The sequence below is a fragment of the Hemicordylus capensis genome, chromosome 5 (assembly GCF_027244095.1).
Source record: "Hemicordylus capensis ecotype Gifberg chromosome 5, rHemCap1.1.pri, whole genome shotgun sequence".
NCBI lineage: Eukaryota > Metazoa > Chordata > Lepidosauria > Squamata > Cordylidae > Hemicordylus > Hemicordylus capensis.
Window position 1 is genome coordinate 21,620,487 of NC_069661.1, and position 17,324 is coordinate 21,637,810.

The following is a 17,324-nucleotide window of genomic DNA, read 5'->3' on the forward strand; positions in this document are numbered from 1 at the left end:
AGTCCCCCATGCCCTCTGGGTGGGAGGCTCCTCACCCCACCCCCGGGGCCTCCAAATCCCTATTTCCCTGTTGTGCTGCCACCCGCCCCCCGGCGGGCCGAGCGCAGCTGAGGGACAAGGGTGGCTGCAGCCTGATCTCCTCCTGACAGCAGCCCTCCTGAGCTCCCCGCAACTATCCGCTGTTCAGCAGGTGGGCAGGGCTTCTAGAGGCCTTTCCGGTTCTGCCAGGAGGCCTCCTGTAGCTTTCCAGACAGGCTGCCTATAGGCAGCAGAGAAGAAAGGAAGCAGAGCCAGCCAGGGCAGCTGGCCTGCCCTGGCTGGCTGATCCTGGCCAGCCAGGGGTGGCCTGTACTGGCCTCTTGTGCTGAGCCTCTCCCTGCCTGGGACTCCTCCTCAGACCTAGTAATGGAGGTAGTCTGCGTGATTTCCTATTTGTGGTTATTTACCCCCTCCCACTTTGAATATTTTTATGGAATGGTTTGCCATAGGGCTTTGATATCAGACACAGATGTAGGGCAGGTTGGGAGGGCTCTGATTAACCTGAAATGGATTGGGCAACCTGTTTGTTTTTAATCATTTTTTTAAAATCCAAAAAAACCATCAAAAAAGTCCTATATATGTGACTTGTTTCATGACAGAAAAATTAGAAAAACTTCTGGAACTGAAGCCCCCCTCAGACCATCATTCCACCCCCATATGGAGGAATCATAAGTAAAACACTCCCCCTTTTACCCCACTGTTTACATCGCCTGGAATGGCTTGCTATAGGGCTTTGATACTGAGCACAGATATGTAGGGCAGGGTGGGAGGGCTCTGAATATTTAATCTGAAGTGGATCAGTCGATCTGTTTTTTAATCATTTCCCCCGCTGCTGCAGTAAAGCTGGCAGAAAGTTATCTCTATCTGCAGAGTACTTCACACCTAGGAAAGTGGAGCTAAAAGTTAACATCCATATAAACCTTTTAAAGAAATAAATGCCCTCTGCTCAGGTTGGTGTGCAGTCCATAAGATCTGGGTGAGAGCTGTCAAGCAAGGGACATGTGTTATGGTTTTAACTGTTTTCCTGACAAATGCATGACATGTCCAAGGTGGCTTGTGCTCCAGGCAGGTGTGAGATTGAATTGTGGAGCAAAGGGACATGTGTTGTGTCCCAGTTGGTTTGTGAATGGTCAAGATACCATTGGGGGTTGCACAATCTTTTTCTTTTCTTTTTTAAACAAATACACTCTGGCCCACACCTGTGGGTTTGTGATGAATGGGCAAGGTGGTATGCAGTCGCCAGGACTCTCAATCAATGCAAAATATGGTATGTCTGTGCAAGTCAGTGGGAAGTATCTTCTTCAGAATTTTTTCTAAGGAACAATAAAGTTTCCAACTTTCCCTAAACATGTTCTGATGTAAGAAATAGTGCACTGCAGTTTATTTTGCCGGGGGGTGGGGCTCCAAAGGCCTTTAGGGCCAGGCTCTAAAATGGCCTAGGTGCACCTCTGCTCCCAGAGGTCCTCCTTCATTGTCCCCAACTGTCAAAGGCTAGACCAGAGAGTAATGGTGGGAGGGGGGCTTTTCTGTGGCGGGCCTCTAGCTCACCACAGCCTAGCAGAATGAGCTTTAGGCACCAGGCTAACACTTTGAAAGAAATACACACAGGTTTTTAAAATGCTTGATTTGATGCTTCTGCTTTGAATTTCCAGCGAGTTTTCTATTTCTAATGCTCAATTGCCATTTCTATTATTTTCTGGATGCATTAGATATGTTTTAATATTTGTTTTGTGTTTATTGGTGTTTTGATAGAAGCAGCCTTGAAATTTCCACAATTCTAAAGGTGGATATAAAATGTTAGGGGGGAAAATAGCTAACCATACCATTCCATAGAGCTAATTCACACATTCAGCAGCTAGTAATCAAATATTGTGGGTGTGGCTGAGTGACCTAACCCTTAATCTGTTGGGAGTGGGGGAGGAAGTACGAGGAGCCATTTTTAAGAAGCCCAAGATCTTCTAAGGTTTCAGAATGTAATGGCAGAAGTGCTTCAGCTTATCATACAGGAAGACAGAAGAAAAGAGTTGTCTAAATATCACTCATTTACAAAGTATGCCCCAATCGCAATACTGAAAGATGCAACACTGACATAAACAGCCCACAGACCGCTACATCTGCATGTTACAGACCATCACCCTTAACACAGATACCTTTCGCTCATTCTCACCCAGCCCTTACCTGGGCAAGTATTTCATCTAGCCAGGTAGCATGATGCTGTGGATTGGCTAGAAGCCATTTAATGGCAGCATTATAAACTTGTTTCTCACTCTCAATGCTCAGGTCATTGGAAGACAACAGTTTATGGAGGTGCTGAGGTGACACACTCACAAAGTCTTCACAGTCCACCACTTCAGCAAAGTGTTCACAGGCATATCGATCGGCCATGTCCATCAAGTCAATACGGTTGTGACTCTCGGCAAAGGCCCTCACTGCCAGGCAGTTGGACGGGTGGAAGTGCAGCTTCATGTACTCGCAGCAAGCTTTCGCCACTACCTCCACCTGGAGAATGCAGGCCGCATACAAGAGAGGCTGGACATTGTCAACGGTCAGCGTCAGTCGTGATGAATAGACAAACTTGACCAAATCTTCGATGGCATCCCCATCAAAATCTTTGATCTCAATCAGCGTCTGCTTGGCTTCTGCCATTTCAGAAAGAAACATGGCTCGGAAGTAAGGGATGACACAGGCCAGCACTAGCTTGTGACAGGAAATTAGCTTTGAACCCACCTGTTGAGAGAACAGAGGTTTGTGTTAAACAGAAACTCATCGGTTTCACTGAATACAAAAGAAGCCGTTGCAGCCGGGGTAGTTGGTCATAGGGCCCAAACATGCATTACTAAAAAACAAGTGCAAATAATCACCTTACAGAACAATGTAGTAATTGAGACCTAGAATTAGGTTTGCACTATTGGAGCCAGAAATGCAAATACTAACTTTTTATATACCCCAGACCTATCAAGACAACTGAATCCTATTACTAGTAAACAGTTGCATAAAGTGGCACTACTGTTAATGGGTCAGGTTAAACTTTGCTCATCTTTAGAAATCACTTTGATTTCACTCATATTCTTTTAAACACACCAGTTTGCAAATTAAACCAGCTTTGGGAAACATATGCTCCTCTTTTGAGAATATGTCCTCCTTTCTTTCCAACATTAACTGTGGTTTCACATTAGATGCCTGCCAATCTAAAACATGGCTAATCCAAACCAATTTTCCTAATAATAATGGTTTGCAAACTCATTAAAAGCATAGTTTCAACCTACATCATTTTGTGGAGGTTTTTTTTACTGATTTAATTTTGATTTTATTGGACATGATTACTTTTGTGCAGTGTTTGCCATGAACCAGAATTGAAATTTCATAAGTCAGTCTCTAGTTTACAAGTAGTCTTTGCCAGTGCACGTATCATGTAACCTTTGACTGGGATGAAAGTTAAATCTTGCTATTGTAATGCATATGTCTGCACATTAAATTTCTCTGGGGAGTACATGTGCTCCCATCCCAAACCAGTTTGTTGGGGGTCAATGTTACATCTGCACTGTACCTAGTACAGTTCTTTAATCTCACTATTTGCCACAAATGTTCTGATACATTTTTCATTCCCTATATAAACACAAAAACAATCATTTCCCCATATTACAAAGTTAGTAATGCTCGAGAGTCATCTCCCTTTCTCCAAGCTACTCTGGAATATCCAAAACTACAATCACATTATCTTGTTTATTGTGGACATGGTCTCAAGTTACACAACTAATTTTTACAATAATTTAGAAGATAAAACACAACCTACAGTTTCTTATTTATGCTATGTCACTTCTCAGGTCAATAATAATTTTCTGTACAGATTGATAAAGAAATATGGCACTGCTGAATCCACAGCCACACAATGTTTTTATTGAGAAGGACACATCGCATTTGATATAGCTGAAAGAAATAATCATGCTAACCATACTGCAGTCACAAGTATGTATATTTGTTGATCAAGATGAGCTACCTTTTATTAAAAATTGGCTACAATCCGGTCTAGCAGTTTTCATTAGTGTGTCGTTTTTACCATTTCCTCATTTAATTATTTTAGTGATTAAGTTCCATCATGATTAATTGCCAGCAGTTTTATTTCTTCATCTCAATTAGCTATTCTTTTAATCAGTAAACAAGCCTCAGCCAGTCAAGACAGCCAAAATGGTTTAGCACCAAGAAAGTGATGGGAAACACGGAGCTGTGCACGACTTTGACAATGAAACGCCGTGAAATAAAGACACAGCTCTGTCCAGACAAAACTGGCAGAGCTGTTTGTCAACCCTGAATAAAGGATAAATTGGTCTATTAGTGTTTACTATTCATCTTTTTTATGCTGAGTTTTCTATTTAAGCAGAGAAACATAACTTCTGTTTAATAGACAGCTTGGCTGAAAAGGTTGTGGGAATCTTTTCAGATGACTTCCAGAGGAATCCTTTGCTGACGTGCCAAGGTTTTTCATCGCATCAGGGGTGATTTTTAGTCATCTGCCATTCCTTCCTTCTACAGCCATCCATGCCTCTCAGAACTCTGTCCCTGACGATCCCCCAACCCTCAGGGACAGTTTTGAGAGGCACAGCTACAGAAGGAAGGGGAGGTAACCGAAAATCCACATATTATAGGCTTCAACCACATATTGTAAGTTTATTCTCGTTGTGATTTTTGAAAAGGTTTACACCCTCTAGAGAAGGAAGACAGAGGATAGCATTGCGAAACTTTCAGCAGGTTACCATGCTTTTATTGTCCTGACCGTCAGGCCTGCAGCAGCCAAATTTGCAAGGGTGTTTTAAAAGCCTGAAAGTCTTTAAAAAACACAAGAACTACTATAAAATTTTATCAATGTTGTCAGAGGAATGGAAATGAAAATTGGCAGGAATGTCCTCCAAATATTATTCCATGGAGAAAGTAAAATGTGTTCATTGTTACCCTGCCCTAACTCTTTCCTCCCTGCAATTTTACCATGGTCGTTTGGAGGTAGGGATAAGGAAGGGGTAATAACACAAAGAAAATTTTAAGTGCAACAATACTATCTCTAAGAGGGACAGACAATTGCCAAAAGTCATGATGAGCATTTGTCCCCTAGATGCTATCGGTGGCCAACATTTGTGGCCTCATGGACTAAGAGCTGGACTGGGATGCTATGAACTTGAACTACAGGAGATGACTAGTGGGGAAAAGAAAACATAAAGAGAACATGGGGAAAGAGGTGGATTTTTGAAGGCTAACCAGGCAGGAGTTTTCAGAATCTAACAGGCAAAATCTTCAGATGCTGATCAGTTCAGGAGCAAAACAGGGGTGTTCAAAAATAGGATAGTGATTCCTACGGTTTCAGGGGACTCTTTAGTATAGGTATGCAAACATATATTAGTTTGTAAATTAAATTAATACAAGCTCCAAATAGTTATAGAACGTTAATGACAGTCGAAAGAATTGGCCCAAGTGCTCAAATTCAAACAGCTTAAAACAAGCAAGAATCCTGGGAGCAGAGATAAGATTCAGAGGAATATGTACCAAAAGTTTGAAAGCTCCCATCCCCACACTATATGGAGAGGCTTTAGGAGAAACTATTTTGAAATAGTTATTAGGTAAGATTATTAATTTTTATTGGTCTTTTGGAATTGATGTTTCTCCCCTGAAGAGTCAATGGCCTTGACACACAGTGGGTCAACAAGCCACCTTTTGTGTACCTTTGAAGTCTTTTTGTATTCCTGTACTTGGTGCCCTCCCAACTTTCCTTCCTAGGAAAGGAAAAAGGACAAACCCCACCCTCACATCCAGAAACCTCTCTCCTGCTGTGCCATACAAGGGCTGAGGTTTAGGTCTGACTATGTGCTTTACTGCTATATATTGCTACATCCACCAAGGACTGGCCTCCACCAAAGGGGACCAGCCTTGGTAGAGCCCTTCGGTGGTGGGACTGAGGGCTGGGGCAGGATCTTCTGATAGCAATGTATCATTGCTTATTGGTTATGTCTGGTACAGGTATGTGGTTTTGGGTTGTCCAGAGATGGGTGTATCTCTGGGGTGGCCATTCCAATGGTGGTGGGGAATTGAAGACATGATGTTGGCAGGCCAGCAGACCGTTAAAGGGGAAGGGAAATCAGAAACTTAATAGCCATTTTCCCTTCCAGCTGGTCTATCAGCTCTTTTTCCTTGGGAGCAGTGCCAGTCACCCCCAGAGCCTCTGTAATGCCAGGTCAGTCCAAAACAAACCAGAGACCATACTTGATTTGATTTTGGATGAAGGAGTTGACATGCTATGTATTATGGAGATCTGGTCAGGGGAAGGCTAGTGGTCCAGACTGGACCCAGCTTCTCCCCCCACAGGATACTTTGAGGAGGAGCAGGTGAGAGGATGAGGGCAAGGAGGTGATGTAGCTGTGGTCTACAAGAACACCATCTCCCTTAGCAAGATCCCTGTAAGGGAATCAGCCTATATCGAGTGACCTAAGTCTAGGCACCAAGGATAGATTGAGACTGTTGGTGTACAGATCCCCCTGTTGTCCAACAGAGTCCATAACGGAGCTGACAGACCTCGCTGCAGAGTTGACATTGGAGTCGCCCAGACAGTTGGTGGTTGGGGACTTTAATGTTCATTATGGGACTGGGTTATCAGGTGTGGCTCAGGAGTTCATAGCAACTATGACACCTATGTGCCCATCTCAAGTGGTCTCTGGACCGACACATGTTTGTTTATTATTTTTTATTTAAAATATTTCTATACTGCCCAAAACTTGTGTGTCTGGGCAGTTTACAGTTAAAATCATTTAAAACATCAAATCAATTAACAATTAAAATCATTTAAAAGATTAAACACATTAAAACACAGTATTAAAATTATTTAAAACTATAAATCTAATTAAAAGCCTGGGTGAATAAATGTGTCTTCAGTGTCTTTTTAAAAGTTGCCAGAGATGAGGCAGCTCTTATTTCAACAGGGAGCACATTCCAAAGTCCAAGGGCTACAACGAAGGTGGCGTGTTGCTGGTCACATGCTTGATTTGGTATTTTACTCTGATCAGGTTGGTTTTCCATTAGTGGGGACTCCTGTTATTTCTCCACTGTCATGGATGGACCACCATCTGGTTAAGGTAGGACTTGCAACCACAGCTCACCTCTGCAGGGATGAAGGACCCATTAGGGTAGTCCACCCAAGGAAGTTATTGGATCCAATCAGATTCCAAGAAGCCTTGGAAGGGTTTCGAATTGGCTCTGCTGAGGATTCTGTCAATGTTCTGGTGCAAACTTGGAACAACACTAGAACAGTAGACACAATAGCTCCTAAGCATCCTCTCAGACCTGCTTCAAAATTAGCCCCATGGTATTCTGAAGAATTATGGGAGCTGAAGCAGCTAGGTAGACGACTAGAGCACAAAAGAAGAAAGATTCAACTCTGACAGGTTACGACGTAGAGCACATCTGAGGATCTATGGTCTGGAAATACGCATGGCAAAGAAGCAATTCTTTTCTGCCTGCATTACATCCGCAAGTTCACATCCAGTGGAATTGTCTAGGGTTGTGAGAGGGCTAGTACAAGCCACTTCCCCCTTAAATCGAAAATTGGAACCATGCCAGTTGTGATGCTTTTAATTATTTTCCCCCACAGACAAAATCGTTTGTATTCAAGCCAAACTGGATTCTACAATTAGGGCAGAGTCTGTTATGGAGCTATTCAGCAACTTCTCTATGTGGTCAGGCTAGATTCCTTTCAGTTTGTGACTCCCGAGGATGTGGACAAACTGTTTCAGACTGTGTATCCCAACACCTGCTCTCTTGATCCTTGCTCAACTTGGCTTAGTTTACCGATCAATCAGATTATCAGAGGGGTCATAAATGCTTCTCTGAGGGAGATTTGGATGCCTCCTTATCTTAAGGAGGCTATCAGACCATACTTGGGATGGGGGAGGGGGACCTACATCGGATTTCTCAGAGTTAGGCAACTATAAGCCTGTCTCTAATCTCCCATGATTGGGCAAGGTGGTGGCCTATCTGCTCCAGGCAGTTCTGGACAAAACTGATTCTCTAGACCCATTGCAAACCAGCTTTCAAATGGGCTATGGGGTTGAGACGGCCTTGGTCAGCCTGATGGATGAACTCCAATTAGATACTGACAGAAGGAGTGTGACTCTGCTGTCCCTGGGCTTTGGAATGCACTCCCCTGTCAAAATAAGAGCTTCTCTATCTCTGATTGCTTTTTATAAGACCCTTAGACTCACTTGTTTTCTCAGGTCTTAAATTTTTAATGGTTTAATTGTTCCAATCTGTGAAACTGTTTTATTCTGTGAACTGTTTCCATTTTAATATATATTGTGATTTGGATTATGTACCCTAGATAGAATGTGGTATATAAATATGATAGATAAAATAAATATTCTGGGAGTAGAGAGGTCCACACCCATACACTCCAAAAAGGGCTTTATCTCAGTGGCAGAGCATCATTTTGATATGCAGAAGGTCTCAGGTTCAATCCCTGGCAGCATCTCCAGATAGGACTGGAAAGACTTTTGCTTGAAATCTTGGATAGCCACTGCCAGTCAGTGAGACAATACTGAGCTAGGTGGACCAATGGTTTGACTCAGTATAAAGCAGCTTCCTGTGTTCCAGGATGGCTGACACTCTGAACAGAGCATTCCTGTTAGGAGTAGGAGAGATGCTACAACATTTGGTTGCTGGTTCATGCTTTGGTGGTCTGACGCAGATTGCCATCTCCACAATTTGTGTACCAGCCTAAGGTTTTATGCAATTGGTGAGAGACTGGATCATCCCAATGAATGAAAAGATTCTCAGATGACCAAGCATGAGACACAGTTTCAATATTTTAAGACTAAGTGTGATCTTCCACAGATGGAAGTGCCAATATTCTCACCTTTAGCTACTGAAAATTTCACACACAATAAAGCAATAATGTTTTGAATAGCTTTCAAGTACTATTTACAGGTCACTATTGGAACCAGTTATTGAATAAGATGCTTTGACTTTGTATGGTAGCCTTTTCAAGAATGGTCTAAGGCCCCTACATAGGCAACCAAATACATACCAAGGGACAAGACAGAGGGTTTTCTCTTCTTGTCCATTAGTCTTTTCTCCATTTATCTCTCACTCAAACAACAAAACAAAGCAGCTATGATCTGATACACCTACTTTCTGTACAGCCACCATATTGGATGGAGGTGAATGGTGTCATCACAAACCATACCATTCAGGTGTCCCTCTGTGGCACATCTTTGTGCTTCAAAATCAGTGCAGGCATTGTGAAGTTGTTGGGGGACACACAGTCACAAGGACAGCAAGGTTATCTCATAAGGGTAGTTTCTGAATTGAAAGTAAGCTAAATGCTACTCTGCAGTTACTGAAAACAAATTCTGCTAGAGCCATAATACCAACAGCTTGCTGAACGTGTCTAAAGGAAGCTCAATACAACCCCCTTTCAATTGTGCCGCAGCAGAAACACTTAAGACTGTGAACTCTTATTTTTAAAGTACACTTAGCACAATCACCACATCCTGCACTAAACAAATAAGTACTGTACAGGAGCATTAATATTTCAGTGTCTCCAGATTTTCTAATTGTGGGATGTTTGCTACCAGGTAATTAGAGACCACCAGAATTTACAGAAGCAAGCAGACACAAGTCGCAAGTGCATCACAGCACAGATTTTTACAACATTCTCTGCATTGCTCTCTCCTATAGAGAACTTCCTCTTCTGACATAAGAAAGATTCTAGGCTTTTTGCTGTGGCTTAACAGGCACATAAATTTTACTATTTCAAATATTAAACATAAAACTTCTTAATATGGGTTAAAAGTAGTTTTGAGTTTTAATTAAAATGGTATACAAACCATCTTTTAAATATTTAAAATTGTGGAACAAGTATTTGTTCAGAGATTGTAAAGAATAATGTAACAGGCTTGAAAACATTAAAGCAAGCTCGCTTCCTACTGAAACCATTTGCTTGATATCAGTCAGAAAATAATGCAGAAGTTAACAGTACAGTCACACAGTATCCAGTACACACTATAATAAATATTATCTCTCAGCAGCCATTTCCAGTTGTACATACATTTTAACTCAGGGTACTTTATTAGATCAGTCTTGCAAAATATGTTCACATGAGTTAAAACTGTGTAGTAACCTGTCAATCACTACACATCTGACTTTAAATACACTTGTGGGAGGAGGATAATTACAAAAAAATAAGAGTATAAGAAAACATTATCTCTTATCACCTCGTCTGACAACTTTTTAAAAATCTGTAGAGACCTACCTTTTTTAACCCAAGCTTTTTAATTTAATTGTGGTTTTAAACTGTTATAAGGTTTTTATTTCTGTGTTTTAACTTTCTATCCTCTTGTGAGCCAGGCCAGAGATGGAAATTGAGGCTGCATACAAATTTGATACAAATAAAATATAGAAGATTTGAATTTTCATACTACTTCGAACAGAGAATTACTGTCGCAATTCCACAGGAGCTTTTCACCGCTGACTCTTTTGCAGACCAACTGAACAAAGGCAGAAGATTTTTATCTGAGCTGGCACTTGCTAACAGCAGAACTGTGAAGAGCCTCAAAAACAAGCAGCCATACAGTGTTTCCTTTCTCTGCCAGAAGCTCACGCTTAATTTTGAGTTGGGGTTGCTACAGCTCAGGCAAGAGTCTAACTCACTGACAAGCAAATCTTGCACAGCCCTCAAATTCCATACAAAAACAGAAAAAGCAGCTACAAATGTAAAAAACAAACAAACTAGTGAGATTATGTCTTATGGGGCAAGGAAGGTAAATTGGGGGGGGGGGCTTTCCCAAGACAAAAACCCATACTCCCTGAGCACAGGCAGTTCTCTGACAGATTCAATCTTGCATTACTGGGTGTTGACTGGTGCAAAAAGGAGACAAATAGCAAAGATCTTCACCATTTTTGGAAGGGTGGTATAGAAATCAAATCAATCAATCAATCAATCAAGCAAGCAAGCAAGCCAGCAAGCCAAGAGATTCTAAAGCACTGGCTTGATAATTAACAAGAATGCAATCAGCACTGAACTGAAAATGTCCAATTGATTTGTTTTGTTTGTTTGTAAGGCTAAATTCTGTCCATGTTATAAACTTGCTATCACTCTTTGTTTTGCTAACTGAAAATTCCAACTGCCTTGTTATTCACAGAGATGGCATCTGCTTGATTGATGTTAAGTACAATTATAGCTTCAGTAACACTACCTATTAATGAAAAGTTAAGATTTTAAAGGGTGTGTAAAAAGGCTAATGCATTACTCCTGTTACTGTTTAAAATTTGCACTTAAATACAAAAGGAGAAAGGCAGCATAAACTGTGCTCAAGTATTCTCACCAAATCTTAAGCTGTGTAGAGGCCATTTAAGCCACCTATGATTGCTATGGAGAAATAACTAAGTGGTCAAATTAAAGCAATTTCACTGTAGGTTTGCCAACTTGCTAGAAAGTCAGGTGCACTACAGTCATCACAATGGCTGTTTTCCTGTGAATGTATCCCATTGTATTGTTGTAACAGTTAGAAGACCACCACCCCACAGACAGGACTAATCCTTACATTTCAGCTGTTGCTCCAGATCCCTACTGGGCAACAACTGCTTGGTGCATGTGCATAGAATGTTGTCCGCATGGTGACGGGCCTGTAAAGAACAAAAAATAACTTCTATACTGCTGCTGCAATGCCTATAGGGCATCCTGGAAGAACTGAAAAAGGACAAAAATCTCTGACACATATTGGCAGGCCAGCCTAACCATTGGCCCAGCAGACTCTCATGGAATGCAAGAATATTAACAGTTGAGACATAAACAGTCAATACTAAATTTCCATAGCACAGCTAATAGCTGTCTGTGCTCTCTACTCCAAAAGCTCAAAGGAACCAACAGATTGGCTTAGTGCAACACCACAGAAATGCAACGGTATCCCATTTCAGCCACCATGGTGTAGTGTGGGAGTAGAAAAGTCGGGGAGTGGCACCTTGTGGAAATAGAGTAGAAAGCCATGGCCCATCTGGAATTTTCACCTGCATGAATGCACTTTTTCATTAGGAATGAGTGACAGCCACCACTTACATGGACATAATTAGAAACGCACATGGAAACACCACTGGGATTGGATACACTGTTCCCTGCCTCTGCTGATCCCAGCAACCATAAACTTTTGAGTATCAAACATCCTCTTATCTGCAAAGCCCCACCCTACATTCTGTTTCTTGGTGGTTGTCACACAGCCAGAGTGACACAATATTGGGAACTGGGCTTTGTATATTATCTAAACTACTGTTTCAAGACAGCTACCAATTCATGACAGTTGATAAGAGTTTATTCAGGTCTTGCGACCCACACCATCATATATCTTTGAACGATACCAAGAAAAAAAGAAATATTTCCATGTTCAAGTTCGGGTGTATAACTACACTGCACAATCTCAGGGTTTCTGTTTACAGATTTGCTATGCAGCACACTACTTATCAGCTTTATTGCTGCTATACAGAAATGCCATTATCAATTTCCATTTCCTTGTGATTTGCAATAAGATGTTTTGCAACCCAGTGCAAGAAAAGCTTTCTCCGGCCAATATTTCACTTCAATTCATCTTTAGAGAAAAGATCACTCACTGAATAAAGAGCATAAAGTGAACCCCAAATTGATCAATACGTTTCCTTGACTGTTACATTTGGTTGCAGCAATGCCACTTACATTCCAAAAGCACATAGAGGTCATAAACATGACCTCTGACCGCCACCTTCAAGGGCTGCAGGAAAGGCAGGAACTTGCCTGTCTTCCCTGGAAGACGAGTGGCGGCCATGCTTCCCTCCGCCACACGCCCACATGCACAGCAAAGGGAAACATGGGGAGTGGGAGGACTCCCCCCTGTCGCATCACAGGGCAGCCCGAGGCACAAGCGCAGCTACTGCTTTCATTAGAACAGCCGCCATGCTTGGCGCAGCTGCTCCCCCACCAGGCCAGGGGGAAGCCATTTAAAACGGCAGTTACTGCCCAGACCACGTCTGCCCACACGTTTCCTCAACCTTGGCTAAATGCCGGGTTCAAAAGTGGGGCTTGGCGCAGTGGCCGCGTTGGGAGGCTCCTCAGTCCCGGTGCTTCACACATGCAGGCTAACCGAGGTTGGGCTGCCCTAGACTGGGTTAGGCTGCAAGTGCGAATACCATTCCTATATGGCAGGTGAAAGCAAGAAGAGAGCGGGTCTTGTGGTAGCAAGCATGACTTGTCCCCTTAAGCTAAGTAGGATCCGCCCTGGTTGCATACGAAAGGGAGACTAGAAGTGTGAGCTCTGTAAGATATTCCCCTTAGGGGATGGAGCCGCTCTGGGAAGAGCATCTAGGCTCCAAGTTCCTTCCCTGGCATCTCCAGGATAGGGCTGAGACAGACTCCTGCCTGCAACCTTGGAGAAGCTGCTGCCAGTCAGTGTAGACAATACTGAGTGAGATGGACCTATAGTCTGACTCAGTATATGGCAGCTTCCTATGTTCCTATGAAGAGATTTGTGAAATGCTCTTCATTCCAGGAGTTTCTGCACTACATCCATATCTGTGTGATTTAAAGAAACATTTATTGCCCATTGTAAATGCTTGTTAACTGTGTTGAAGACTCTACAGCATAAATACAGATACATATTTCAAATTTAAAAAGTGATGGGAAAACAATCCTTAGAAGCTAACCTCCTGCTAACTGGACAAAGAAATACCTTTCACAGTGGTGATTCTCTTATCCTCCTCTCTAATAAAAGCCTTGGTGTCCGTCCGTGAACACCAAGGCGTGTGTCCGTGCCTCCCTCGGCCGTTCTGGACATGCGCAGAGCGCATGCCCAGTACGGCCGAGGCAGAAACGGACACAGGGACCAGGCAGCCATCTTGGTTGCTTTGTCCAGCCGCGGAAAGGCCAGAAGCGGCTGCTGCGAAGCTGGGGAAGAGGCGGTGGGGGAAATACAGAGGAGAGAGGCCAGAAGGGAGAGACAGAGACCGGCCCGGGGAGACGGAGACCGGGGACGGAGCAGAGGCCAGCACGGAGGTGACCGCGAAGGGCCCGGCCTGGCCACGGAGGCCGGCAGCGGCCCGTCCGGAGACTGGGTCTCTGGAGAAAGGGCAGGGAGGAAGGGAAAGATGGAGGAGGGAGCCCGCCAGGTGGGTGGGAAAGGAAGGCGAGCGGCGGAACTCTCCCCTACTAGAGTCCATTATTTAAACGGGCTTGAAAACACTTGTATTGTATAATCCCACAAAATTAAAGTGGTGTGGCAATTTAGGCACTTCCCTTATGCTGCCTGGATGGGAGGGTAAATTTTGCACTGAGGACATGCATGTAGTAGGATCCCAGTTTCTCTTTCCCACGGCTGATGAAAGGTTAGTTGGAAGGTGGAGACTGAGCTGAGAGAGCTCTTTGGATCCTTTTGGTAGGGAGAGGGCAGCAGCCCTGTGCTGCTGAAAGCATCACTGGGAGGGGACCAGAGCCTACCCAAAGCAAAAGGGGCTCTGTCATCACCAGAGAAAGGGTGCAGGTGGGAGGTCTCATTATGCATTTTCATGGGTCCTGCTTGCTATTTTTAATATAGAACCTTCTATGGTTGGACATGAGGAACAGGCTTAGGGGGGGATGGGAAACAAGAAGTGCATGGAACTCAAATACAAGCACTGAAGGGTGAGTTTCAAGTTGATATTTAAGCAGAAAGAAGCAAGTTTAGATTAAGAAATATTGCATTCCAAGGAGAAGGTGGAAGCGTGGCAAAAGTGGAAAGAGAAATCTGGGAGTAGATCTAGGGCCCTTACAGACAGCAGTGAAACTGATATTAACAACCCATCTTTCTAACCTGGCTTTTAATGACATTTAGTCTCAATGTTAATTTTCATCTCCTTTTAAATTGTTATTTATTTTAATTGGTATGTATTTTTTTGTTTTAATGTCAACTGCCCTGGGCCACTTTGGGAAGGGCAGTATAAAAATTGAATGAATTAATGAATTTAGCAGAGGGGAGAGCAACTGGCCCTATTCAACCCCAGCACAGCATCCTTCCAGTGATGACTGGAGCTGTTTACCTTGTGTGTCTTTGGGGATAGGGAACCATTCCCCGAACCCTGCCTATACAAAGCATATACAGCTTTGTTGAAAAGCAGTATATAAAGCAATATATCCTCCTGCTATTGCTTGCATATAAGCAGCATATTCTTGGACCCACATAAAGCCATATAAGAAGTAGTTCTTGGACAACCCCTAAGAAACCTGTGCCTGTGGTTTGTTTTCCATCCTCCTAATTTGCCCCACCTCCTCAACCCTAGTACACATACTATGCAGAAGGCAACAGCTGCACATGCTTATAAACGAGCCTCTACTGTATTATCCTAACACAAATTGGTGTTGGGTATACTGTATACAATTTCCATAACTGTGCAAAGCATACCGAAGAAAGCCATACACTCACACTTCCTCTTTTGAACCAGAGAAGCAATCAAGGAAAATGTGGGGAGAGGGCAAGGAAGATAAAGATCTGACATCCTCCCCACAAGCACCAACTGCTATGCCAATCTGCAGGATTTCTAGCAGCCTTCTTTATAATGAGGCAACACAAGCACAAATTAGAGATAGTTATATAGATGATGCCTAGCAAATATGATATACATACAGAGAACTCTGCACAAACTCTCTCCCTCTCTCTCTCTCTCACACAAAAATATGGAATATACATCAGCACCTTCAGTGTGACATCACAAAGCTCCCCAGCTTCATAGAAACGAAGGAGAGAGTTGTGAAAATCCTTCCAAGCTTCATTTGCTTCAAATACAAATATTTCTTCTTCCCCATCACTGTTCAAAGGTGACCTCTCCTGCTGCGGCTGCCGCCTTTTCCCTTTTACTGAATGATGCTTTGCTTGAGCTGGGACCATAGAATCAGAAGCCATGAGCCGTCTGTCTCCTTCCGAGTTTGCCCTCAGCCTCCATGAAAAAACACAACAGAAATCCTGCCGAGCGCATCAGGCTAAACATCCAAATTGAGCAGAACAGTCACCTTCGCATTTACTATAAAAGAAAAATAGGAATAGATTAAACACGGTCACCAGTAGGGCCACTACAGTACTTCAGAGGGCATGCACTTCAGGGCAGTTATTCTGCCTCTTCAGAAAGAGACCAGTGCACAAGCCCGCCCAAAGTGGAAACTTTCTGCAGACTGGGCAAACAGGTGGTGCTGTCTAGAAAAATACAATTTCACCCCCTTCACGTTAAAACCATGCCCTGCGGATCAGAACAATATACCCCAGGATTATGCGAAAGCAGGTCCAATTTTTTAAAAAGAGAAAAGATGCTACAAGCCTCTCTGATCTTTAGAACCGATATAAATCAAACAAGGAGACGTGCTTTCCAAGCAAGATCTCTTAAGGGCCAAACTTCTCGGTGACCATGAATGACTTGGGGGCGAGGACTGGGGAGAGATAGTGCCCCACAGCTTCGTCACACGAAAGCAGCTAACGGGTTTTCGCCACCCCGGGCTGGATCCTCCACAGAAGCACGCGCAGGAGAAAAAAATTAGCCACGGGCGGCGTTCAGAACAACCTTGCACAAGAGCTAGCTAGCTTGCTTGCTTGGTACTGCAGCAGCCGCCTGGCCACTCCAGGCGAAAGGGAGTTCAGGCTAGAAGCGCGAGGGATAAGAATCATGTGGGTGAGAGTCGCACTGTCCCCCCTGGTAACGCACACGGCCCGCCTGGTCCAGCAGCCGCCACTGCTGGGTATGATTTACTCTTCCCCGCGTTGCCGTGCAAGGAAGAAAAGCGGACGCGCTCAGACGCTGCCCGGCAGAATCAGCCTCCCCTACCTCAGCCGAACTCCTCCACCTTCCCGCGCTGCCATTACGGGACGCGCAAGGGGAGGGAGGAAGGAGGAGAAAAGGATCCGCTCAAAGCCCGGATGTCGCGCGAGACTCCCCCGGCCAAGTGGCTTGGGCTGTTTATAGCGAGCAGAGGGGCGTGGCCGAAGGGAGGGGGTTACAAGAAGCGGGGAGTGAGGAGTTGGGAGTGCTCAGGCTCGGCGTTGGGCTGTCTTAAGCAGTTTGGGAGGGGAGAAATTCATCCTGTGAGTCCTCTGCTGGGTGTAATTTGAGGCTTTCCCGTTGTTGATAATGTTTGTTAATTTGAGGCACTCCAGCTGTTGTTTTTTTTTTAATTTAGTTAGTTATTTAAAATATTTATACCCTGTCTCTCCAGTGTAATACTGCTCGGGGTGGCTTACAACAATAAGATAGACGCAGATGCAAGTTATAAAATT

At 43.6% G+C, this 17,324-nt stretch overlaps 1 protein-coding gene across 3 annotated transcripts in view; it reads right to left on the minus strand.

The window, feature by feature from the left end:
- KLHL8 (kelch like family member 8) overlaps positions 1-16,998 on the minus strand; it is a 32,337-nt gene extending 15,339 nt beyond the window's left edge. Inside the window, exons 1-3 of one of the 3 annotated variants that reach the window (XM_053256126.1) lie at positions 16,876-16,998; positions 15,759-16,083; positions 2,368-2,766 (exon numbers count right to left, since the gene is read on the minus strand). In XM_053256126.1, coding sequence (XP_053112101.1) covers positions 2,368-2,766; positions 15,759-15,965 — 606 coding nt within the window. In that variant the 5' untranslated portion in view covers positions 15,966-16,083; positions 16,876-16,998. Of the gene's footprint in view, positions 1-2,217; positions 2,767-15,758; positions 16,084-16,875 lie in introns of all 3 variants that reach the window. The other 2 variants (XM_053256124.1, XM_053256127.1) reach the window with 2 other exon arrangements.
- Between the last annotated feature and the right edge of the window lie 326 nt (positions 16,999-17,324).